Source organism: Emydura macquarii, unplaced genomic scaffold (assembly GCF_026122565.2).
Source record: "Emydura macquarii macquarii isolate MOO-44397 ecotype Brisbane River unplaced genomic scaffold, CSIRO-AGI_Emac_v2 contig_2768, whole genome shotgun sequence".
In the NCBI taxonomy this organism is placed as follows: domain Eukaryota; kingdom Metazoa; phylum Chordata; order Testudines; family Chelidae; genus Emydura; species Emydura macquarii.
In genome coordinates this window covers 52,631,318-52,657,891 of record NW_027132905.1, presented here as the reverse complement: position 1 = coordinate 52,657,891, position 26,574 = coordinate 52,631,318, and the positions used below count along the sequence as shown (strand labels likewise).

The 26,574-nt window shown below is 51.6% G+C and overlaps 1 protein-coding gene across 1 annotated transcript; it reads right to left on the bottom strand.

Annotated features, from left to right (window-relative positions):
- Positions 1-1,094: 1,094 nt before the first annotated feature.
- Positions 1,095-13,216, bottom strand: LOC137165412 (claudin-16-like). The gene is made up of 5 exons (XM_067566669.1): positions 13,103-13,216; positions 6,821-6,923; positions 4,711-4,875; positions 2,244-2,435; positions 1,095-1,329 (listed from the first exon to the last, which is right to left on the bottom strand). Exons 1-5 carry the CDS (start codon positions 13,214-13,216, stop codon positions 1,238-1,240), a joined length of 666 nt encoding a protein of 221 aa, XP_067422770.1. The 3' UTR covers positions 1,095-1,237.
- Between the last annotated feature and the right edge of the window lie 13,358 nt (positions 13,217-26,574).

The window sequence follows — 26,574 nt, the reverse complement described above, 5'->3', positions numbered from 1 at the left end:
GAGCCGGGGGGCAACTTGCTTGCTGGTGGCTGTGCGTGAGCTGCCCAGGTGTGGGCGTTCACACAGCAAAGCAGAGTGAGACATGCTCCAGGGTTGGGGTGACACAGCAATATACCAGTCCAGACTGCAGAGGGGGATGTCACACCCTTACAAGGAGAAACTGAATCTCTTTTATGCTGTCTGGATTCTGTGGGGCAAGCTGCATGTGCTGTGTTCATTTTCCCTGGTTAACCCAGTGCGGTGGGGTTGCTGCATCAAGAGATGTATTTTGAAACATGCCCGAGGCAGTCAGAGCTGAAGGGATCGCGGTTCGTGAGAAGGCCTGGGGCCTCCAGGAGGAGTCTGGAGAAGGCCAGGGATGGGATCAAGGCTGGAGGGAGTGGAACCTTCCAACACCATCCCTGTCAGACCTAAGGGCACTTCCTGCCTGGCATCAGGATTGAGTGGGACCCTTCCCTCCCAGCATGTCCGTTTGCAGTTGGTTTTCCTCCCTGCTGCCTAGGGTGGGAACGTAGCCTCCTTCCAGTCTCAGATGGGATTTACACCGCACCTCCCATCTGAGGAATTTAGAGCACTTTATAGCCCAGCCTCCCCTCCCCCTGGGAGGGCAGTTTGCACTTGGGGCCTGGGTCTAATCTGCTCCTGTTCTGCCAGCAGCAATCTGCATACGTGGGCCCTGATTCCACACACACTCCGCTGATCTCAGTGCAGTCTCTGCTGGTTCACGGCTGCAGCTCAGAATCAGAATTTTGCCCTCCTCAGAAGGAGGCAAAAGCAGCTTTTTCTGAAGATACCTTGGCATATTTGTGTTTAAATGTCGAAAACGCAACGAGACCAAATCAGAAGCGACACTGCTCAAGCCGGATCTTTATTAAGCAGTTGCTCAGCCTAGCATATCTATATCATGCCAACATGTTGCCATCCTCTCTGTGGTACCTTAAAGCACCTTGCAGCTACATGACACTTGCAGAACACTACAGCAACTGTTGTTAATTATCCTAAGAACACATTAGGTTCTGGAAAATTGAGTGAGATAATTGCACATGGTCAAAGAGCCACTGTCACAAGCTGGAACCTAACTTGATGCCTTCACTTCAAAAGCAAATCCAGAGAAAGGGAATTCATGCAGCGCAGAAGAGTCTGTTTCTTTCTGGCAATTTAAGGAGGTTGGGTTGCTTTGGGAGACAGCAGACACAGAGAATGGGACTGAGGCAGGTATCCTTGGACAGCTATTGAATTACACTCGGGAGCTTATCACATACATCGTCCCAGTGGCAGTTCTCCCAGAGGGGTGGATGGACCTTTGAGGTCTCCTGGACGATCTAGTATCTGACAGAGAGAAAAGATTTAAAATAATTTAATTGAAAAAGATGATAATCTAGAGAAGAGGTGAAGTCAAGCGACTCATTATTACTGATATTCCAGTAGCTCCTAGAGGTCCCACTGGAAGCCAAATCCTTCTTTTGACAGGCGCTGTACAGACACATAGCAAGAAACACTCCCTGAAGAACTCAGAGTTGATGTCCACTAACGAGAAGGGAGTGTCTCAGGACTCACCTCTTACATACATCTGGTGTACAGAACGCTCACAGTAATCCCTGGGCACTGGGGAGCAGGGCAAGTATCACAACCAAAGGCCAAATGCTGATCTCTTACGCCAGGGTAAATCCAGAATAAATACATTGACTTCAATGGAATTACTCTAGATTTAGGCTGGGATAATTCAGATCAGAATCCAGGCCAAGAAGGATCTCCTGATGGGTCTCAGCCGGCTCGTCTTCTAGTTTATTTTCCTGCCTAAAGAGACATTATGCTAAATGATAACATGTTTGTATTAAAGCAGAAGACCTAGGCGTTGTGCTCTCCAAGGTATGGTCTTGACTAGGAAAGTGACGGTTCTGCTCTAGTCTAGGCTAAGCCAGAACCTGACCAGCGAAATGCAGCTACACGGTATTACCCTGCATTTGCACCAGGAAAAAGGCTGCGTTTACATCAGGTTTAGCTAGCCCGTCAGTTAACCTTAACCTAAACTCAGCCCCTTTCCTAGTCAGGAAAAGCCCTAAGGTGACATGTAAAGGTAAAGCCGCACACTGAGCTGTATATTCCTCAGCGGTGACAACGTTCTCCTAAACCTGGGCCAAAATTGTCAAGCTTCGTGTCACTAGGTTCTGAAGTGACTGGTCAGTTTGCAAATCTGTTTGTACTGGACGTGTCCCTGGCAGCCTGGAATGGCCATTACTGACCTGTGAAGATATAAAGGCAGCAGGTTAGCATGATGGAGGCCATAAAGCAACCTGTCGAACCAACTATGCCCAGCCAGCAAGACCATCCGAAGTCATAGTGGATTCCCAAGAATATGTTGTGTGATACCAGGGTGGTTCTCTCCACATAGACATCTACTGCATACCACACGGAGCCAACCACGCCAAGGACACCTGGCAAAGGAACAAAGTCAGCTGAGAACACAGCCCAGAATGTTTCCTACCCGCTCATGTTTCAGGGGGACGGGCCAGGCCAGTCTGACCAGGGCTGCCCGTCCCAAGGCTTCAAACATCATGAGTCAGACTCCAAAAGTCAGGAGATTGTTTTTAAACACTACAACATTTGGAGCGGGGACGGGACGGGGAGGAGGTGTAGTTCAATTGCTGTGACCTTTGAACCTTTGGGGAAAGCTGCCTGTCCTCAGCCGGTGATTATTCAACCTGAAATGCACATGCAACAATGCAGATGCCCCCTCTTACCCTCTCTTACCCTCTCCTAATCCCGGAGGTGAGGGGACTACTTTCTATCCCTCTCCATCTGCTGCTTCTACCACTGGCCTTTCCCCGTTCCACTGCACCCTGGTCTCCTTCTGGTGTCCCCCCTTTTCCCCTGCCCCCCCCTCACAATTCCCTGTCCAGTTTCCTAACCATAGATCATGATGGTGGTCATCCTCCTCTAAAGACACTCTGGCTTCAGTGCCATTGGGAACAATGGGCTATAGTGGCCATCTTTACTAGGTGAGGCCTCACCGCCACCTGCAAAGGCTGTAGGGAAATGGGGACCATCTTGGATGAGGGTAGCCTGTGGTTTCAGCCCCAGTGTGTCAGGAATCAGGGCCTGCAGCAGAGCCAGCCTCTGGGCAACCAAATGAGTGCAGCTGGCCTGTAGTAGGCTGCCTGATGGGGTGGAAGAGGCAGCACACTGGGGCTGAAGCCCAGCACAGCAGTTCAGCTGCTGCTCAAAGCGTTTGCCCATGGCTGCGACAGCTCCTATGCCTGCTTGTTCCCAGCCTTGCCCACTGCAGTAACCCGCTTCTGACCCTGGGCTCTGATTCCTGGCTTCTGACTCCAGCTGTGACCCTTGGCACCAGTTCCTGGCTACCAATGCCTGCTCTGACCACTAGGCCTGACACCTGCTCTAACTACTAGGCACAGACACTCACATCCCAGGCACTGACCGTTTGTGCAGTCCCACTACAAACAAGAAGAGAACCAGAGCGGACGTGGCAAGCCTGGATTCTACAATATCCTCTGATGGAGACAGTGCAAGCCCTTCAGACCCTGTAGGCCAAAGTCGCCACCCTCCATGTGCAGACGGCAGTCCTGCAAGCTCACGCAATGCCGCCTTCAACGCCAACCCCTGCTCCCATCAGCCCCAGCTTCCCCGCCTGACAAATTTAATGATGATCACAGCAAATTTTGTGTGTTCCGAAATCAGCGTCAGCGCCTAGTTCTGCTGTGCCCATGATCACACCCCGCCGCCCACGCCCAGATGGGACTGGTATTTGCTGCTAGCAGCTGCAGGTCAGCCACATGCACTGTAGGTGTCTCAGCAGTCAGACCTAGTGCTGCTCTGTGCCTGGAGTTGAGATGGTAGACGGGGCGGTTGCATACAGCAGAGGTAGGGTTTAGAGGTAGTGGTAGCGTCTGCGCTCTGTGACCCATGGGCAGTGGAGTTTAAAATTGTGGTCAGCGTGGTCACTGTTGCAGGGAGTGGGGCATTATGGGACAGCTGCTGGAGGACTGTTAGGGTTGACACAGGTCATGCAGTGTCTGCACTTACATGGTGTTGACCTAAGTGAGTCGAGCTTGGCTCCATGTCCTCTAGGGAGGTGGTTTTACTGTGTCGCCAGAATGAGGTGCTTATGTCAGCCAGAGACAAATATGAGTGTAGACACACGCACAAATAGGTTTGCACAAAGCAACTGACATCGCTGTAGTGTAGACCAAGCCTTAGGTGTCTATGCAAATCCCACCCAATGAGGCTATCCAAAGCCACTGTACAGAAGAATATACGTGTGTGTGTGTGTGTTATCACCGCACCCTTTTCAGCCTCTCTCCAGCGAGCTCTTCAATTCAACCTGATCTCACTGTTCCCAATTTAGCCGTTCTGAACCCAAACTCATGCCCACCCACCCGATGCCATTGGACTCTCCCCATTCGCCCTGCCCCACCCACTGCCATCCCATCCAGCTCTCTAGTTCTACCCTACAGCACCCATCAGCCCCACTCAACTGAAACTATCGCATACAGCACAGCCCCATCCCACCCATGCCACACCACAGCGCATGCCATGACCTGACCCCATCCCACTCAATATTCTTCCAGCCTATCCAGCGCCAGCGTCACTCACCCACCACCACTCCGCAGGTCTGCCGCACTCGCATGCCAGTACACGTCACAGTTTTGTTATTGACAAGGCAGGTTGCGAGTGCTCTGAAACACTTACTTCCAAGGCCGAGTATTAAGCCAGACGTGTAGCACATCTTCCGTTTGAGACGGGGCTCATCCTTCAGAAACTTGATGCAGTCCAGACCCAACAGCAGAGCAACCAAAGCAAAGCCCGCCAGCATGTCAGCTGTGATCAGCAGTGCTCGCGTCACCACGATCTTCACTGAGAAGAGCGAACAAAGCAACAACCGGACAAATCACCATCATGACAGTGTAGATATGACCCCAGACACCTTCTCTAGCTCTGTGTCACTGTTCTGCAGGTCACATAGACATGTGCTATTGTAACCCAGAGGTGAGTGTGTGTTACAGGCCCCTCTGTGTCCAGTCCGAAGAGGACAAGAGTCTCTTCCGCTCGAGCAGGAACAGTTTAGCGTAGCTGTGCCGGTCCCTGGTTCCGTCCCTGACGTGTCGTCAGAGAGGATGGCTAGCACACGCTGTAAGACCATTGCTGATCACGCTGTCCAATGGTGGCTCATGTTTCCTGGCGTGTCCATCTGTCGTATCAAGCCCACCAGTGGGGGGAGGAGGGCAATTGCCCAGGGGCCCGTGGATTTTACAAGGACCTGGACCAGGGCAGTGGATGAAGCTTCCCCTTGGGGAGCCTAGCCCCCCATCCTGCCTGCCCCGCCCACAGTGCACCCCCCACTCCACCCCAGGCCCCGGTCCCACCCCTCCACCAGTTGCCGCTGCGTTGCTCCCCTCCGCTCTTCCGCACGCCCCTGTCCCTGCTTGGTCTCCCTGCTGCAGCATCTCTCCTCCCCTGCTCGCCCCCCCCCCACCGCTGCTCACTGCATCCCTCCTGCCACGCTCCCCACTTAGCCCCCCCACTGTGGTGCTCCAGCTGGGGGAGGGGAGGAGGGGCAGGTGGGACGTGGCAGCAAGCAGGGGGGAGGGAGGGGCCTGGGCTGGAGCGGGGATGAATTGTGGGCGGGGCTGCGGGCGGAAGAGGCGGGATGGGGAGCTAGCTAGCCTCCCAGGGGGAAGCCTCAGCTGACTGGTCATAAACCTCAGCCCTCCCTTTCTAGGGCAGCAGGGGCCATTGACAGCTCTGCCCTGGGGCCTGGAACTGCTGCTGGTGGGCCTGTGTCTTATACGTCGATTGTGAGCTCTTTGGGGCAGGGACTGTTGTGTTTGTACAGTGCCTAGCACTGAGGGGTGCTGGGCCATGACCAGGGCTCCTATGCAGTACAGTAATAATAATAATTAATCACTAGATGTCACAGTGTGAGCCATGTCTGGGTGTTGTTGTGTTACTAGTGTCAGTCTCCTCACTGCTGCAAGGATTTCACCGTGTTACACAAGATACAACTGCCTGCCTGACTGTCAGAAGAGTTGTTGCTCCTTTCCATCACACTTGAAGCTATAGGACAGCTACCGGGCAAACACGCACAATGCAGCATGTGACAACGCAGCACAGCACTGTTTGGACACACAGTTTAATAGCGATGCAGCTAACACACACACACACACACACACACACACACACACACACACACACACACACACACACACACACACACACACACACAAATTGACATCAGTATCTGTTCCAGTGGTAGAACTTGTGTGTTTAGATCAGGCCTTTGTCTTACAAGGAACAGGGTAACGCCAACAGCAACTGAAGGCCATCTAAAACTGACCGTGGAGGATCCTCCTCTGATGTAAATTGTCAAAGCTCCATTGACTTCAGCACCACCATGTCATAACGACGTTGGCTTCATTGGAGCTATGGTAACGGACACTAGCTGAGATCCGCTCCACTGTCTATCTTAATCAAAGCTTTTAATACCAGCTAAATGCCCCTGCTAAGCCGGGGTCTTTCCCTTATAAAAGAATCTAAACAATTAAAGGAAAAAGAGGAAATTGTTCACATGATGTTTTACTTCATTTTGGGTTTTTAATGCTTTACATTTTTTTATGTGTGTTTAATCAAAGGTTAAAAAGGGTTATTTTTTAGAGCAGTGATTGTTACAATGGGAAGAAGCAATGATATATCTCAGTGCAAACTCCAAGTCACAATGACTTGCCTAATGTTGTAATGTATGGTTTTATTAAAAACTCCCCATTCCCTCGCAGCTACTCGCATCACGACAACGGGAACTTACATGGATGGTCTGCTAAAATGGAATCATACTGGTCACAAGTCCGGATACCATCCTGTACATTGGTGACACATTCCCTCCAAAGCCCCCGGCATTTGCGGCTGACCTAGAAGAGGAAGAAAGAAATTAGAGAGAGACACTCAAACAAAAAGCATCCCATGAGCCTTTTAGGTATATCCTAACCCAAGAAAGCAACATGTGAGCTACCGGCCACCGGAGACAGTTTGAAAACCCTCTGCAGTTCATGGACACAAAATTGGAGAGGGAGCAGAAAAGAGCCATCAAAATTATTTGTGGGCTGAAAATAGTCCTTACAGTTAGTCTTAAAGAGCTCAGTCTATCTAAATTATCAACAAGAAACTTGAGAGGTGACTTGATTATGGTGCATAAATATCTTTATGAGGGGAAAATGCCTCATGTACTAAAGGGCTCTTTAATCTGGCGGAGAAAGATGTTACAAGAATCAATCGCTGGAAGTTAAAGCCAGACAAATTTAAATTAGAAATAAGGTGCAAATATTTAACAGCGACGGTGGTTAACCTTTGGATAAAATACCAAGGGAAGCGGTAGATTTTCCATCTCTTGAGGTCTTCAGCTCAAGATTGGCTGCCTTTCTGGAAGATACGCTTTAGCCAACACAAATAACTGGGCTCAATACAGGGGTAACTGGGTGAAATTTTCTGGCCTGTGCTATGCAGAAGGTCAGATTTTGGTCTAATGATCCCTTCTGTCCTTAAATGTGATGAACCCATAACATATATGACTAATGTTAAATGTAAAACACTGGGTGCTGCCTTTGTGGTGTGTAGGATCTACCAAACTATGCCTCATTCTTGGTTCATCTTCAACCTCCTGGGGTGCAGCCAGGGGGCAAAGCCGTGGAGAGATGGTATTACCTCTGCCTTGCTTTACTCCAGAACCCCCTGTTGTCTGGGCCATTGGTCGAGGCTGATTCTCCTAACCTGAGCTGGACTTGGGACTAAGTGATGGAATGGCCACGTCAGGACTGCGGCAGCTGTGAGCCACCAATCCAGGGATTCTTCTTCACGTGCTGCTCATGTCCATCCCACTATAGGTGTGGGCACGCCTCCGTTCACGGCTACCGGAACGTTTTTCCCCTTAGCAGATCCCATAGGGCTGGCTCCGGCGCCCTCTCGAGTCCCGTGCACATGCCGCGGTATATGAGGCGCTGCCAGCCCTACGCCCCCTCAGTGCCTTCTTTCCACCCGTGACGGTCACTGAACTGCCTGGGCTTGCATTGCAAGTGCTTCATTCCCCGTGTTTTGACCGTTAAGCACTGCTTTCTTTGTGTTAGTTACTTAGCTAGATTAATAACTGTTGTAGTGGTAGTTGGAGACGTTGAGATAGTCTAGCTGAGACTTTACCGGGAGCAGGTATGCTCCGGTGCCATGGCTTCAAGCCGCGCACTTCCGGCGGGAAGGCTTTCCCGCTAAGTGACCCCAGGACGAACCTGGTCGTCGAGGTCGTCGATGTCGAGGGGTCGCGCTCTGGAGCGACAGTACTGCACAGTGAAAGCCTTTTGGGCAGCCCCAGCTGTGGTCTTTTGACGGCGCCTCAGTGTCCCTTTGGGGATGCAGTTTCTGGAGGAGCCACCTCCAATGAAAAGTGCCAGAGCCCCAGGCAGATGGCCTCAGAGGCAATGGTCACCCAATGGCTGTATGGGGGCCTAGGGGATTTCCCGGGGGGGACAGGACCATGGGCCATCAACCCCTCGGGGATGCAGTCAGTGCCTCAGGGAAAGGGCCACCATGCGCCCTCAGATGATGACTCGGCAGGGACTCTCTATCAGAGGGAAGAGGAGCTGCAGCCTGGAGAGCCCTTCCGCCTCCCCCCCATCCCCGCCGGTTGAAGCACACGCCCAAGCCCAGGTTGATTCTAGGGCACACTGGGAACTGCTCCCGAGGAAGCAAAAGGGGCGTCAGACAATCTTTATGTGCTACCGGTGGGCTCCACAGGGTCATAGCCCTCCTGGTCTACAAAGGGGCACTCAACATAGTGAGGGTCTCGTGGCAAACCCCCTCCTCCATAGCCCGATGCCTAAATGAGCCGAGAAGAGTATTATTCCCCAGCCAAGGGGTCTGAATACTGTTCACCGCCCTGCCCCAGGTCCCTGGTGGTGGTTGCCACCAACCACGGGGATGGGCAGGGCAGCCGGGCTCTACGCCACAGAACAAGGGTGATTGCAAGCCAGAGTTGTCTGGAAAAAAACTTTATTCAACAGCAAGTGGAAGGTGAGCGCTCGGGGGACTCAGGGAGCCGCTTTGCTGAGGCCCTGCCTAGCAGCAGGCGCTGAACCTGTATAAACATTGCAGGGCAGGGTACCACGGGAGCTATAGCAGCGCCCCAGACATCCTCAGTTGCTGCTGATTCGGTGGGCAGAGCCATACTCCCCGCCATCGGCATGCCCAGAGGTTAGCGGCTGCAATCCCAGGCTGCCCCAAAAAGGTCCAGCAGCCCATCCAGGGCCCGTCTTTGGACGAGTCAGCCGTCTCTTTGGTTCGGATAGAGGCGAAGCTGCATGGTCTCAAGGACTCCAAGACCACACTCTGTTCCCTGGGCGTTACACGCCACAGACCTTCAGGTGTCAGGCAGGTCCCCAGAGACAGCAGCAGCAGAGGTGTCAGCCACGGCCGTCTCGTGACCTACGGGCAATGGGACAGAGTCAGGGGGTCTAGGAGACACCATCCGCCCTGACGGGCTCCTTAGGCCCTCAGTAAGGATCCTCTCGGCAATAGGGCAACCGGAAAAGGCCCCTTCTGCTGGTGCACGCAAGGGCAGCGCCCTAGTCTCTACCCTCCTTCAGGCTGGGTGAGCCAGAACGCCTTCGGACCACTGGGTCCTTGAGCTAATTCGGTGAGCGAGGGCCCCCGGTGGTCTCCTCCCCCTGCCCCATCGACGCCTCTCCCTTCCTCCCGCTCAGTGGCAATTCCACATCCAAGAGGTTGAGGCCGCCTCAGCCCGGTGCAGCAGGAAAGGTGCCGCAGGGCATGGCGGAAGAGGTCCTACTCGAGGTATGCCCTCATCCACTAAAAAAAAAGGGGCCGTAAGGATGGTGGCAGACCTACGTTGTCTCACAAATACCAAACAAGGGACTCAAGTCTCACACGGTCCCCCCAGCTCCAGTAGTGGAAACAGGAGCCCGGTGTGCCGCCCTGGACTTCAGGGACACACATCCTCAAAGGTTTCTTCACTTCGTAGGGGTTGACTCCCTCTAACGCTTTACCCCGTGGCCTGTTACTTGGCCCCGAGGGTGTTTACTGAAGGCCTGGCAGTGGTACCTGCGCGCTTGAGGGTGCAAGATTCGCCCAGGCAAGCCCAGGTCCCAAGCCCAGAGCAGTGTGAGCCGGTCAGGCGTCTCTTGCGGCTGGCGGGTCCTGCTGGTAAACACACAACGTTCACGTTAACTCAGGTGCAGCCTAGGGAAGGCAGCCGTGTGACCGGTTGCTTCCCGGACCAGCCCTTCTTGCCCAGCCGTGCTGTGGGACAGAGCCCCTCAGGATGGGCCACCTGCAGAAATGCCCGACGACAACAGCCAAACGTTGCCGACAGCTGGTCGGGCACAGGGTGGCCTGCATCTATGGGATGAGGCTGGCTAGCCTGATGCTTAGGCCCCTTCAGTCATGGCCCCGGGATACAGTCCGAGCAGGCAGCTCCTGCACCGGGAAGCTACGATCCCCTCTCCTTCCCCCTGCCCCCACCACCCCCCCAAAAAAACCCAACAGCAGCAAGCCCTAGCCCCTCTAGGCTGGTGAATGACTCCTCGGGATGTGAAGGGGCGTTCCGTTCATGGAACAGCCTCCTTCCGTTACCCTGATAGCGGCTGCCTGGAGCAGAGGGTCCAGGGCCGTATCAGCGCTCACCTCGGCTCACAAGGCGTCTGGCCGAGGGAGGAGAGGTGTCGGCACACCGATGTGAATACCCGCGAAACGCTCACAAGGACTGCGGAATGTCCCTCTGCTTTACCGAGGGCAGGGCAGCGGGTGCAGGTGCTGACAGACAGTGCAGTGACCGTGTGCTACATTGACAGGTGGAGGGAGCCCGTTCGTCAGCCTTATGAAGGGAAGCTGTGGGTCCCTAGGACCTGGCGGTGATCACTTCCCGCGGGGGTGATGAGCGGCGAGGCGGACCACATCAAGGGGTCGCTCTTCCTCACCCCGAGGGGTCGCGGTGCCCACAAAGGGCGTCTACGACCGTCTGGAAGGAGGTTTTCCCCAAAGGGAATCCATCTGTATCAGACTGGAGCACGAGGTGTCCGCAGTGCTGCTCTCGCTGTGGTCAAGGGGCAGGGGCACTCGCCAACGCCGTCCGTCTGTAGCGGTCAGAGAGCTTCATATTCACTTCCCGCCTTTCCCCTCCTGCGGGCAGTCCTGCTCAAAACGAGGGGGGCTAAACAGACGCCATCTCGATTGTTCCGGCCTGGCCACGCCAGCACGGGTTCAGCATGCTGCTGGATTTCTCGATCGCCCGCCTCAGGAGCCTCTGAGCCAGCACGAGCCCAGCTCCAAGGAGCACGGTCACCTGTGGTGCCCAGACCTGGAACCTCAACACCGCAGGGAGTGATAGATGGGGGCCAAGAGGTGATGAGCGAGCCGCTCAGAACAAACCCAGTGTGTGCCGATGGGTAGCAGGAAGCCCTTCACACAGGCCATGTACCAGGTTAAGTGGAAGCGGGTGTTGCCTGCCGGGAGCAGTCCCGAGATACTCTGCCTGGCCTCTCGCCAGTGCAGGCGATCCGGGAAATACTTGCCACAGGTAAAGCTCCAGGGACTGACTGTGGCCTCCCTGAAGGCCCACCTAGCATCCATGTTAGCCTTCCATCAGCTGCTGGAAGGGGGATTGCGGTTCTCCCGTCCGATGTTGGTTCGGTCCCTGAAGGGGGTGGGAGGCTCTATGCGTAGGCACACGACCCGGTGCCTCCCTGGGATCTCGACCTGGTCCTTTCCCGGCCCACAGGACACCCCTCCCCCCGTTCCCCGCCGGAACTCACGGCGTCATGCCCTCTACTCCGGCCTTCCGGGAAGGGGACCTTCCTGGGGGTATTTACCTCGGCAAGGAAAGTCTCCAGGATCAGGGCTCTGACCTCGGAGCTCCCCCCCATGCTGTAGGTTATAAGATAAAGTTCAGTTGAGACCACACCGGGCCTCCCAGCCCAAGGTGGTTGCCCAGTCTCATGGACCAAGCACATATCCTTCCCAGGTTTCCCCAAACCACATGGTTCAGCGGAGAGGAGAAGGCAGCACTTGCTAAAACGCGAGTGGGGCCCTGACTTCTCCATCAGATGTACGAGGCCGTTCCAGGGAGCGACACGGTTCTTCCTTGCATCTTCCAATTGGATGAAAGGTTCACCAGTCTCTACCAGCGCATTTCCTTGTGCATAACTTCCTGCATCGCATTCGGCCACGAGCAGATGAAGGTGCCGCTTCCGAACGCCACAGCTCACCCAACAGAGCTCAAACTCCATCCACAGCCTTCCTAGCGGAAGTGCCAGGGCAGGGCATCTGCAAAGCAGCTGCCAGGCTGGTGGTACAGACCTTCACGTCCCATCATGCCTCTGTCCAAGGTGTGGGAAGACGCGGGCTTCAGCAGAGCTGGGCTGCAGGCAGCTCACCGCTAACTCCGGCCCCCTCCAGGGTACGGCTTGTTAGTCACTGATAGTGGAATGGACATGAGCAAGCACTCGAAGAAGAAAAGAGGGTTACTTACCAGTAACTGCTGTTCTTCGAGATGTGTTGCTCATGTCCACTCCACAACCCACCCCCTGTCCCCGCTTCCGGAGTTGGTGGAAAGAAGGGACTGAGGGGGCGTAGGGTTGGCAGTGCCTCATGTACCGTGGCATGTGTGTGGGGCTCCAGGAGGCACCAGAGCCGGCCCTGCGGGATCTGCTAAGGGGAAAAAAGTTCCGGTAGCCGTGCACGGAGGCGTGCCCACACCTATAGTGCAATGGACGTGAGCAGCATGTCTCGAAGAACTGCAGTTACTGGTAAGTAACCTTGTTTTTCATGGGCTCGCCACAATTTCTGCTTCATTGTGAAATATTCTGCAAATTCTAAGCTTGCATTTAAAACACGAGTAAGTTTGTATCTATTGCCATGTAAGATACAAGGATGAAAATATGTGCTAGGGCCCCGTTAATATGTGCAGATGTGCTAGGGCCCTGTTAATGCCAAACTGCAAAGCAGAAAACCACCTTTGACTGATACTTCCTAAACTGAAGCATCTCCGTAGTCACATCACTGAGCAACAGATTGTGCTTGTTCTGCTCACCTCCAAGCTGTCATCAGCATTAACCATCCAGCAATCGGTGCAGGTGGCTGTGACCAGGAGGAGGGTGGAGAGGAAACCAAGGAAGAAAGCCATGAGCTGGAAGACCACAGGCATCTGGAATGCTGCAGGACCCCAAAACACAGTTGATTGATACTGACATATCAGCCTTGAAGAAAAGGGAACTTCCCCCCTAGATCAACTACTTTACAAATGAAGCTTTGAACAGAGCACTGAGACTCAGCTAGGGACTGGGCGTAAACCAGAGGGACTGTACAAGCCAGCAAGCTCCACAATGCTGCTGAGAATCAGATATATGGACTTTGAAGTCATTAGTACGTATCTGATTGCTTTGATCATTTAACATCTCTCATCTTGTTTGTCTCTTCCTTATTATAATAAGCCTTTAGTTTTAGTTACTAAAGGATTGGCTGGCAGCGTGGTATTTTGGATAAGATCTAAACTTATATTGATCTGGTACTGTGACTGACCCTTTGGGGATCAGGAGAACATTTTGTAAAGGGACCAGAGTTTTAAACAACTGGTCTCTTTACTGGACCTAGTGGCTGATCAGGAGACAGAGACTGAAATGCAATAAAGGAAGCTGTGTATTTCATTTTGGGGCTTCTTGATAACCAGTGTGGGGTATCAGGAGCACTGTTTGGTGACTCTAACTTCAGTGTTAGCCACCAGTTTTGGGAGAATTTGCTCTTCTTTTTGCAGCCTGCCCTACCCATGGCATTTTCAGGTGGGCTACCCTACACACATACAGTCACAAGTATGTCTCATGCTTGTTCTCAGGCAAATTGTAATGTTCTGGGAAACTTTGAAAGCAAATCTGTTCAACCATTCGAGTTATGTGAGCACAAAAAAAAAAATCCATCTCTAAAAGAAACGGTCAGCCTTTGTTTGCGCTCGGATAGCTAAAAAACAAGTTAGTTTCAACATTTGAGACTTGGCCTGGCATCGCTGTCAGGTGGGACACCAGGTTTGCCTTGTTTGAAAACATTTTGTCAAGAAATAATGAAGTTAGAATCAATTAAAAATGGCATACTCTGACTCTGTGAGAGCAGCAGCACCTTATATTCCTTAAGGGAAAAGTCCAGGGACAGTGCAAAATGTCAGATCTGGACACTCGTGCATCAATAGCCGTGGAATTAAACTGCTTTTGAATTAACATTGTTAAATCAATTCTAAAAGAAAGTGAAACAGACTCATTCTATGGAACTAGTCATCCATCCATCCTGTCTGACTGTCTGTCTCCTAGCTCTCTTGCTTAAGTAACTTTTTTTAAAGCACCTTAAGTGAGCAAGCACTACACGTTCCTGTGGAGAGGATGAGCGCGATGGAAGCCCTTTATCTCCCATTGAGCTCAGTGGAAGGAGCAGCCAACTCTGAGTGCAGGTTTTTTTTTTTTTACAGTTTTTTTGCAGGAGGAAATGGGTAAATGCAGGTTGGCTTTAAATCTGTGTATTTTTGTTTACTCAATACGGACATGGGGAGAGGGTGTCTTCAAGGAGATCTTCTGAACAGTTCCCCCTTTACTTGCAGACTGACTGTTTATCTCCAGGGCCATGCAGAGCTGGGACGAGGTTTCCCTGCCGTCTGCTTTCTCTTTAGTCTCACTGAAAGCAAGCTAGTGACTTCAGTGTGCCAGTCCTTTTTCCATCAGGCTCCTGGGTTCTCCTCTGTGACAGTTTCATTTAGCTCATAGTCCTGCAGTGAGAGTCAGCCTGCAGGGAAGAGCGACGCAGCCCACAGGAACATTCCTCTGGGAGCATCAGGGCACTTGGTTGATGAAAGTCTATGAACCGCACTTCCAGGGGATTTCTCAGTCATGGGGAATAACTGTGATCCCTGATCCTCCTCATGAATGGGGCTCCGTGGGTCGGTGAGCTGGGCCACCTGCTGGCAAAGGATAGGCCCACTGACGCAGGCAGAGCATGGATGAGTGGCTGTCCACACACAAACACACACAGGCAGCATCAGAGAGAGAGCCCAGGATGTTCAGCTTCAGAAACACGTTCCTTCGGGAGCTAAACTAAAGGAGCCTGTGCATCCCCTGTAGTGCATTCAGGGTGTACAGCCCTGTGCCCCAGCCATGAGAGGGAAACACAGCGCCTCCTACAGTGATCCATGACTGGGGCCCTGAGACGACACTACACATACTACTACTGCTCATTAATAATCACCTGAAGCAGCTCAGGCAATACTCCATGCAGCAGACAGCACGCGAACACCCCCAGCTGCCAGGTACATCTCATTTGCATTTCTCAGTACAACTGTCAGGTAGAAAAGCTATTGCTAAAAGTGGCTGTTTTACATGTTCGATGCTGTGACCCCCTGAGGGAAAAAAAATCCTAAATCCTCAGTACCAAGGCTCCTTTCTATGCACCATCCCAGGCAGTCGGATTAACAGACCTGCCAGGGCTTTGTATAACAGGATTAGGAGGTGTGTGGACTAGCATGAGTGGCCCAGAACGGGAGGCCAGGCTACGGTGCTGTTAAACTGACTGTGGAATGTAAACGGTGTCAACAGCCCCATTAAAAGGAATGACTATTACGTAACCCTCTGAAATGCAGGGGCCTTGACATGCGGTAATCTGCTTACCAGGACACTGCCAGGAGTCCGTAGAGACTGTGGTGGTGCGACTTTGCACTTGCCCAAGAAACACAGGCCGCTAGATGACATAAAGAGACGGCAGAACATGGCAAGTGAGGTGATGGTTGCACACAGCAGGCTAGGACAGGGAAATGGGGAGAGTGTTGCCAGATTGATCTTCGCTTCCAATGTGCCCATCCCCTGGTATTTTGGTGTATTGAGCAAATGAGGATTTCCTAATGAGAAAGCCGTGTTCTCTGCTAATGGTACATTGCCAAAGCTACCGGAACGGTGCACTGAGAAGGGGTTTCCATTAGGCACTTGGTGTGGAAGCCGACAGGAAAAAAGTAAAAGATAAAAGGCAGGAGGGAGAAAGCTGGGAAGAGATTCCCGGAATGCTAGTTGAAGTGCCACGTGCAGCTCCGTGGAGGGAAATGTGTGCTGCAGCAGGATCATATGGGCTGCCACTGCTATTCCAACCAGAGATGATCAAACAAAAGAATGTTGAGGCTAAGGTACAGCAGAGAAAAACGTGCCCAGCTCGGAGTGGTTGTCTGATTGTTTTGTTGTTACAGTATTGAACAGGGGGTTAAGACACTGGGGTTCAATTCCTGGCTATACCACACACTCCCTGTGTGACCTTGGGCAAGTCACTTAAGAACCATATCATCCCTTGACTCTGGGAGGGGATGTCAAAGAGACCAAAGAAAGAGTTAGGGCATGAATTCTGGGAAGCAGTGCATCTGAGAAAGACCCTGAGGTAACAGAACATAGGAACCTAACGATGAGCTCACTGTGAGATGCTGTTTTTACTGGGGGTGGAGCGTGTGTGTGAAAGCGCACACTTGGAGGTGTAGTGCCATGGTTTGTTAAGAATGGAGGCAAAACAAGTCAAAAAAGTTGGCCCCAGAAATAATTGCAAGGCTGGAGGACAGCTGTCTGAGGACAGGTGGAGCGAGCTAAAGGAGAAGGTTCACAGGAGGCATGGGCCAGGGTGGGTGGATCACAGTCTATAAACACCTTTGGGAACAGCGCGACAAAAGCCCTCAGGGAAGACAATGGGATGAGGAGCAATGGCCTGAGGGGGAAGAAGGAAAGTTCAGATGTGTTGAACAGTGAGAGCTGAGCCACAGAATAGATTCCAGGGGCAGCCAGTGAGGCGTCATCACTGCAGAGGTTCTAGATGTGGCTGGATAAGAAAGGAGTGAGGTGAGAATCCTGCATCTCCTTTGGCCTGGTGGTCTAAGGTCCCACCAGGCCCATGTGTGCAGCAGGCTGCTGAAAAGAGAAAGCAAGTGACCGGAACTGAAGTCTAGCCAATGAATTCCAGAATTTTCCTCACTCGCCCTGCCCTAAAGGAGAAAACCCTCCTGAAGCACGTGCGCCACCCTGATATCTGCCTTAAACAACACTAGCCAGGCCAGTGCAAGAACCATTCCAGCCAGGGCCAGCTCAGTCCAGATCAACCACAGGCACTTTCCTTTTGAGGTTGCACCGTTACGCTCAGAGCCTCAGCTTTCATTTTAAAGAGCAGGACTCCAGCCCTGGTGGTCACAGAGAAACCTTCCAAATGGGCCTCACCTCAAAGCTCAGTGGACGTGCTACTCACTGCCACTGGCCCAGCTTTTTCAGTTGCCACTCACCAGCACCACCCCTGCCCTGCCCTGTTCAGCACCGGGACGAACCTCTAGTCTCACCCAATGCAGCAAATGACCCAGCCCCCGTCCTAGCCCCACTCACAGCTGAATGCCCATGCTATCCAAGAAAACAAAAGAGCAGCATGAACCATGGCGGGCCAGTCAGAGGTAGCACGCTCTCTCCAGGCCCCTGCCTGTGAAGTCGTACGGGGTGCGGGAGAATCCTGGCCCTACTCACTGGCAGTATTTCTGCAAGAAACACAAACACCTCTGGAAGCTGCCAGCAGATTAATGGGAGCAACTGGTTGCCTGCTAGACACTGACATCGTGCAAGTGCTGGAGGAACCAACTAGGTGCCGTGCTCCCCTTGACCTACCGCTCGCAAACAAGGGAGAATTGGTGGGGGAAGTAGACGTGGATGGCAACCTGGGCAGCAGTGACCAGGAGAGGGTCGAGTTCAGGATCCTGACTAAAGGAAGAAAGGAGAGCAGCAGAATACGGACCCTGGACTTCAGAAAAGCAGATTTTGACCTCCCTCAGGGAAATGATGGGCAGGATGCCCTGGGAGGCTAATCTGAGGGGGAAAGAAGGCAACCTAGTGCTAGATGATGTGGAAAAAGCTGAAGGAGTCAATGCTGGTTTTGTCTTTGTCTTCACAGACAAGGTCAGCTCCCAGACTACTGCACTGGGCAGCACAGAATGGGGAGGAGGTGAGCAGCCCTCAGTGCTGAAAGAACAGGTTAGAACTATTTAGGAAGGCTGGACATGCACAAGTCCAGATGCAATGCATCCGAGGGTGCTGAGGGAGTTGGCTGATGTGATTGCAGAACCATTGGCCATTATCTTTGAAAACTTGTGGCGATTGGGGGAGGTCCTAGATGACTGGAAAAAGGCAAATATCGTGCCCATTTTTAAAAAAGGGAAGGAGGAGGATCCGGGGAACTACAGACTGGTCAGCCTCACTCAGTCACCGAAAAAATCATGGAGCAGGTCCTCAAGGAATCTATTTTGAAGCACTTGGAAGAGAGGAAGGTGATCAGGAACAGTCAGCATGGATTCACCAAGGGCAAGTCATGCCTGACCAAGCTGATTGCCTACTATGAAGAGGTGACTGACTCTGTGGATGTGGGGAAGGCAGTGGATATGATATACCTTGACTTCAGCAAAGCTTTTGATACAGTCTCTCACAGTATCTTGTCAGCAAGTTAAAGAAGTATGGGTTGGCTGCATGGACTATAAGGTGGATAGAGAGCTGGCTGGATCATCGGGCTCAATGGGTAGTGATCAACGGCTCGATGCCTAGCTGGCAGCCGTAACAAGTGGAGTGCCCCAGGGGTTGGTGCTGGGGCTGTTTTTGTTCAGCATCTTCATTAATGATCTGGAGGATGGGGTGGATTGCACCCTCAGCAAGTTTGCTGATGACAGTAAGCTAAGTGGAGTGGTAGATACGCTGGAGGGCAAGGCTAGGATACAGAGTGACCTAGACAAATTGGAGGATTGGGCCAAAAGAAATCTGATGAGGTTCAACAAGGACAAGTGCAGAGTCCTGCACTTAGGATGGAAGAATCCCATGCACAGCTACAGACTGGGGACCGACAAGCTAGGCAGCAGCTCTGCAGAAAAGGACTTGGGGGTTACAGTGGATAAGAAGCTGGATGTGAGTCAGCAGTGTGCCCTGGTTGTCAAGAAGGCTAATGGCATATTGGGCTGCATTAATAGGAGCATTGCCAGCAGATCGCGGGAAGTGATTATTCCCCTCTATTTGGCGTTGGTGAGGCCGCATTTGGAGTATTGTGTCCAGTTTTGTGTCCCCCACTACAAAAAGGATGTGGACAAATTGGAGAGAATCCAGCAGAGGGAAACAAACATGATTAGGGGGCTGGAGCACATGACTTATGAGGAGAGGCTGAGGGAACTAGGCTTGTTTAGTCTGCAGAAGAGAAGAATGAGGGGGGATTTGATAGCAGCCTTTAACTACTGAAAGGGGGTTCCAGGGAGGATGGAGCTAGGCTGTTCTCAGTGGTGGTAGATGACAGAACACGGAGCAATGGTCTCAAGTTGCAGTGGGGGAGGTCTAGGTTGGCCATTAGGAAAAACTTTTTCCCTAGGAGGGTGGTGAAGCACTGGAATGGGTTACCTAGGGAGGTGGTGGCATCTCCATCCTTAGAGGTTTTTAAGGTGAGGCTTGACAAAGCCCTGACTGGGATGGTTTAGTTGGGGTTGGCCCTGCTTTGAGCAGGGGGCTGGGCTAGATGACCTCCTGAGGTCCCTTCCATCCCTAATCTTATATGATTCTATTACATTAAATTTCATGTTCTCTGGGTCTCTTAAAGTCCAGCTCACCATATTTTACCCAGCCTGGGTTTATCCCAGGGGACAGATTGCCAAGATACCTTCTCCCTCTATTATCCTGGGACCAACATGGCTACAACAAGACTGCAAGCAAACACAGACAGGTAAGTCAGTTTTGTACCTCTAAGAACCCTGTGGGGGTGCTCATCACATGATCTGAACCCCCCGGTAACAACTCCAAACTCACTTTGCTTGAGGAGCAAACAGAAGAGCAGAGTGTTCACTCACTGATATAACAGTGTGAGCTCTCTCCTAGAGCACCATGCTCCTAGCATCCAGTCCAGTGTATAGCACAGTACGTAATAACTCATTGTAACTGGAAACAGTCGGCATGCAAAGTTTGTTCATTCAGCAGGCTCCCTTATGATTTAGCTGGCTTGCTTTATGTTTGACCATGAAAGCTGAAAGTTAATTAACATGTTTAACTCCCAACTTTCCCAGAAGTTTAACTCCTTGCTGATCTCTTATGTGAAGCTACTGTGCATTTTATCCCAGCCCCACCAATGTCATTTAAAGCCATACAAAGACCTGAGGCTAATGGCAAGATTGCCTTAGAGTAACTGACCAAACAGAGGTCAGGGAACAGGATGGAGCACTAACTTAGCCTCGTCCCACTGGCAGCAATGCCCTCCCTTAGTAATGAAGATGGATTTAAGAGGGTTACCTTTACTGTGCGCAAGCCGGACTCGGAGAAACGTCTCGGGAGCCCAGACTAGGGTAAGAGAGCTTGCTTCAGACAGTTGTAAAGGTAAAATGAGTTTGATCCAGAAGACTCAGCTGGGGGCCTGGAGTCACCTGATTGAGTTTGGAGAAAGCAGCGCCTCCCTGGGACTGGCAGCACTCAAAGCCAACATCCAGGCTCGACTGGTTTAAGTTTTTCCAAGTCATGTCAGATGTGCTTTGCCTTTTAAGATGTGATGTGTGGCCTTGTAATTAAAATGGTAATGGGTCGGAAATCAAGTGCAATGTCCAGGTGCCGGCGTCGGCAGGAGCCTGGCTGGTGGTTGTGGGGAGACATCTCGCAGGGCAGCCTCAGCCCTGAGTTAAAATCAGGGAGTTCTTCATTTCACCATCATCGTCATTTATTATTTGTCAGTGCCCCAAAGCGTGCTAGGTTCTAGATCCAGAGAAAGAGGAGGAAGGACAAGGCCACTGCCCTGAGGGGCTTCCAGGCCAATATGAGAGATGAGTCAACATGACATCGGCAGGGCAGAGCGAGGGGAAGGGTGAAGATTAGAGTCATAAGGGTGAGTAGAGTCTCATTTGCAAAGTCACAGATTTTAACCAGAAGGCACCATCATGATCAGCCAGGCTGACCTCCTGCATAGCCCGGCCATGAAGATAAAGCATGTTCCCCTCTTGGGGACCCCGTACAGATGTTATGGTTATTGTTGTTACAGTCCCATGTGTGAGCACCGGCCAGGGACATGAGCATGAGGGAGGATATGAATCGGGAGAGGCGAGTATCATGTTCTGAATCATCCAGTTACTCTTCCGCGAAGTTGTGAGATGCCAGTGGCACCAGTCAGCACACATGGGACTCAAAGGGGCATTGTCAGCTCACCGTAGGACTCAAAACAAAATCTGCGTTCGAAAGCACCTGTCAGGGCTGCCCAGTGACAACACAGATTTAGGTTAAATGTTAGGAAACACTTCCTATCTGTGAGAACAGTAGGACAACGGAACAGACGGGCTAGGGAAGTCGTGGAAGCTCCTTCACTGGAGGCTGGATAGCCACCTGTCCTGGATGGTTTAGACCAGTGGTTCCCAACTGTTTTGAGTGAAAGCCCCACTAGTTAACACAAAGTAAAACATGGGCCCCCCACCGGCCATAAGCACATATAACCCCTACAATGATGATAATAATAATAACACTCAATTACAAAATAATCATAATAAATTACTCTGACCTGAGTAAGAAGCTCAGCATTTCCTGGCACCCCCACCCCCACCCCCCCTGCGTGGCCCCGTCTCTGCCCATCCCTCATGGACTGAGCTTACGGGAGGCGGGCTCTAGCAGGTTGGCCGGGGCTGCTCCAGGTCCCCATCGGCTGGGACTGCTCCTCTCCGGCTGTGTGCCTGGCCGGTGCGGGGCTGGGGGGCTGCTCCTCTGCTCTAGCCAGCATGGAGCGTGAGGCTGCTGCGCCTGGCGCAGAGCTCAGGGGGCTAAATCACCTCCATATTACTGAAGCCTCATGGACCCCCTAGAATCTTTGGATCAAGGATTCAGTCTCATAAGAAAGTCCTTGTAAATCTCAGTCCCAAGTGGCAATTGTTCCACCTGCTGTGGGGATTGTATATGCACCCTGTGATGGGCATCCGTGGTCATTCATTGTGGCAATGCGCAGTCATTAAGGACAATGAATGATCATCAGGGGAGGGAAAGACACTCTCTGAGGATCTAGGAGACCCAGATTCAAGCCCCTCGTCCTGTGACTATGTATTTGTTGTGCAAAGTAGAACAGCTTCAACAGCAGACAATGAGAAAGCTCCAGACCAGAACAGCCTCCAGTGGCTATGGCACTCACTAAAGAGATAGTAAAAGTAAGTTCAAATACCTTCTCCTCGCCAGAGGGGGACCTTGAACTGGTATGTCCAACCGCAAAAAGCCTGGACGTTCCATGAAAAATTTCATTTTGGATCAAAACAAAGTTTCATTTCAACCTGACCTGACATTATTTTAACTGTTCAGTTAGCCAAAAATTTCAAAAATTTCAGGTTTTGGTTCAACATGAAACAAAACTTTGTTTTTGATTTCCCAGAATTGCCAGGGAACTGAAGAATCCATTATTCCCCCAGCTCCATGGGAGCCTGCTGTGTAGGCAATTAGATAAGATGATGTGGTGCCGTTATCAAAAGCAGCCCTGTTCCAGCTCTGGCCACTGGGAAGCTACGAGTGAGTCCTGGTTCCCATTTGCCATCCATCCTTTTCACACACAAGTTTCCATTGGAACTGTCTCAGTGTCAGTAAAATGTTCATGTTCTGTCTAGTGCTACACAAATAGATGATTATCGTTCCTGTAACAGTCACACCATTTTGAACTCTTGGTAAGGTTCCAGACTGCGCAGCGGCTGCTAGATGGCCCTGTCAGATATCTTGTTTGCTAAGCCAAGCCATGAACTAGCCCTCTGTTTTGCGCTTTGATCTTCTTAGGATGGCTCTCAGCCAGTCGAGTCTGACTCCTGGGGCCAGTTTAGCAGGGCTGCATAGAACTTTGTTGTGGGGGCAAAGATCTTCCCATTGCGATGTTCCCATTTGTAATGCAGAGATTAGGCTGTGGGCACTTCAACACTACATTGACTAAGGGGGACTGAGGAGATTTTCTTCAGCCAGGCCCCCGTTGCGATATTCCCATTTGTACATGACACATGCCAGGCCTGAGCCCCGGGTTTAGAAGCCAGCAGATGGTCTCTCTCCTATCCCCAGGGCCAGTAGATGGGCACTGTGGCCCAGTAGATGGGCACTTAGGTGCCTAAACCCCAGATTTAGGTGCTACTGAGATCAATAAAACACCGCTCGGCTGCTGCCTAATCCTGCAGGTGCCTAAATGTTCAGAATAAAAGCGCCCGCTGTGCCTAAGTTTCTGCCTCTGGGTGTTCACACTGCTGCCTCCCGCTAGGCACCCAGCTGCCTAAGCCCCTGCGTGAGCCACAAACTGAGAAAGGTGGATGCTCCTGGGCCCCTGTGATCCGATAGACATGCTCAGCGCATGCCTCCTGCAGTGGGGCCCTTTAAAATCCAGAGGATGTGGTGACGCTGCCTCCTTTATAACTTGTACCCAGTGGTTAGCGCACTCACCCAGGATGCATGTGAAACCTGGATGGTTGTTATGAAGCTGAATCACTTTCCCATGGGCTGTCTGAGGAAACTAATGAGGCACGACAAGGTTCCACATGCTGAGGGTCTCAGATGGGCAGGCATTCCAAGCGTCCACACGCTGTTGTTGAAATCACAGCTGAGACGGGAAGGCCGTATCACCAGAATGTCAGAGGAACAACTGTCAAAGACGATCTTTTACGGAGCGCTACAGGAGGGAAAGTGCCCAGATGAAATGTTTCAAGGATTCTCTTAAGTTATCCTTGGGGCGTTTCAGCATTGATCCTGAGTTTTGGGAGGATCTCATTCATGATCATTCTACCTGGCGAAGCCCCATCCATACTGGAGCGACAGTCTACGAGCAGAGGAGAACTGCTGAGGCAGAGCAGAAGCACCAGCAGCATAAATCTTGCAACAGCAGCACATCTACTGTGAATCAAGCAACCCAGAGAGGTCAAAGCTCAAACTGGCCTGATCAGCCACTCACGTGCTCACAGAAACCAACCCAACCCATGATGTCACGGTCAGCTTCGAACCCGAAGGACGAACACTTAAGGCAATATGAAAGTTTTGCTTTATAATTGTAAAAATGCCTGCTCTGAACTTGTGAACTCAGACAGGAGACGCGATTCCCTCTGCCCATCAAGGAGGACCATCAAAACTCAGTGGGCTCTTATTGTAGGATGAAATCTTTGTTGCTTGCCCCACCCACCCAGCCATGAAGAAGTTACGTGCAAGATATGCTCATCCCATCGGTTTGAACTCTGGGGGAAGGCCATACAAAGATGCTCACAAGAAGAAATAGTTTGCTGTTTGGACTCTCAAAAAGGCTGGAGCTAAGAGACAAAAGCAGAGATCCCCACGGTCAGCCTGGGTTAGCCCTAAAAGACATTCAGTGCTGACAGATCTGTCACCTTTTGGAACCATAGACTGAAACTCATATGTGCTTATATATTGCCTGCTTCAGTCTGTAAATTACTCTCTCATTTCTTTTTCCTAGTTTATAAATCCTTAGTTAGTTTACTACAGGCTTGGCTACCAGTGTTTTCTTTGGTGTGAGGTCTACGGTATAAATTAATCTGGGGAAAGTGACTGGTCTCTTGGGACAGGGAGCAACCGGAACATTTTGTGATCTTTACTTTTAGTGAGTATTTATCACTAAGTCCAGCTTGCCTGGGTGGCAAGATAGACTGGAATGCCCAGGGGGACTGTTACAGTAATCCAGGTGTTCACATTTGTTACCGGCTTGGTGAAATCTAATCGAACATACAACCAGGTTGGGGTGTCTGTCCTGCTTTCTGACAGTCTGCTCTGAGGGTGGCATTGTTGCCAACTCTCATGGTTTTGTCATGAGTCTCATGATAGTTATTGTTCTCTCTAAAGCCACAGCTCCTGGAGTCAAATGGATATGTGATGATTTCAGCCTTCATTCTTAAAGAAAAAAATACATTTCTAGCCCTTGTGGCTCCGGAGAAAGCTTCAAAATGTTACTCAGCGCACCCCAAAGGCTCCAAAAAGCAGAAGGCAAATAAAAAGAACCCCAGATCTATTAGTTTTACATAATCTCATGATTTTCAAATCAATCGTATGATTTTTGAACATTTGTGGTTGGCAAATACTGCTTTCCAGACTGTGACACTGGGGTCTCTTCAGACTCTGCCCATGACTGTCAAAGGGAGCTAAGCACTTGATAAGCTGGCCCTTGCTGTCCTGGGTGGACCAGTTTCTGAGGCCTAGATCATTGAGTGATGAATTACTGCACTAAAGGATGCCTACTCGGGGCCTAGTTTCTAGCTAACCTGATGCCCATCGAGCTCTGATTTGCTCTGCAGATGAACTTGCCGAACGACGAATGCAGAGAGGCACAGATATCTCACAGCTGTTACGGTAGATGGCAGATACTGGTCAAAAACATGTTGACAATCAAGACAAGAAAAACAGCCTCCTCGCCAGCGAGCGCAGCAACCCGCAATGTCACCTGACAGGGCCGTGTGCGCCAGGTCGCTGAACCTCCCGCACCTCTTAGAGTAACAGTCAGTTTAAATTAGCAAAGCACAAAACAGCTCGCCCAATTAGGCACAATCCAAACTCTGACTCCACGGAAAAGCGTTTTTTAAGTGCAGCATCTTAACCCACTCCGTGCAGCCAGCCTGGGTAATTAAGGCTTCGTGTTGCCACCAGGCTGAAAAATGGAAGTAAACAGGGAAGGAGCATTCTGGCTCCAAGAGGCCAATTAAGGGAGTTAGTAAAAGAGCGAGTCTTAGGAACAAAGGGTCTGGTCTAAGCCGAGGGCTGGTGCCAAGCCAGCGAGCAGAGGTGAGAGCTAAAAGCAGTACAAGGATCCCGCCCGTAGGGCATAGCTAGCTGCGGACTTCTACAGCTCCACCACAGCGCTCCGCGGCCTTCCCTTCTCCCACTATTGCCAGCTCCCCTGCAGCTCCCACCAGCCCCACCGCTTCCCGCTGTCCTTCGCTTCCTGTCCTGCCTGAACAAATCCAGATTCCAGCACCACATCCTCCCTCTGCCTGCAACGTCTGCCCCAACCTAGTGCTGCCTCCGTCTCCATCCTCTCTGCCACTGCCACCCTTCCGTCACCACCTCCACCTCCCTATGCCTTCCCACTACACGCTCAGACTTCTTCCCACTCTGTCTCGTTCCCTTACCCTGCCCCAAATTGTTCCCATGTGCGCAGCTCCACTCACCCCAAATTGGGTTTACCTGAATGCTCACTCTAGCAAGATCTTTCCCAAACCCTCCCCCTGCTATGTTCTCCCCACACACTGGCCTGGTGTAATCATCCCAAACGCCTCCTCCTCATGATCTCACCCTAAAGCCTGGTACCCCCTTAAAGTGCACCCCAAAACCCATCCACCATGTGCTCCCACTAAACCACTCCCAGTTCTGACATTGTGCACAAGAAGAAGTTATTATTATGATATTCCCGAGAGAGGTGAAAAAACACAGGTAGTAGACAAGAACCTCTGGACGTGTCTGTGGCCAGCATCAAACAGCAAGAGCCTAAAAAACAGAGTGATGCCATTTTCACCATGCCTTATTACGATACAAC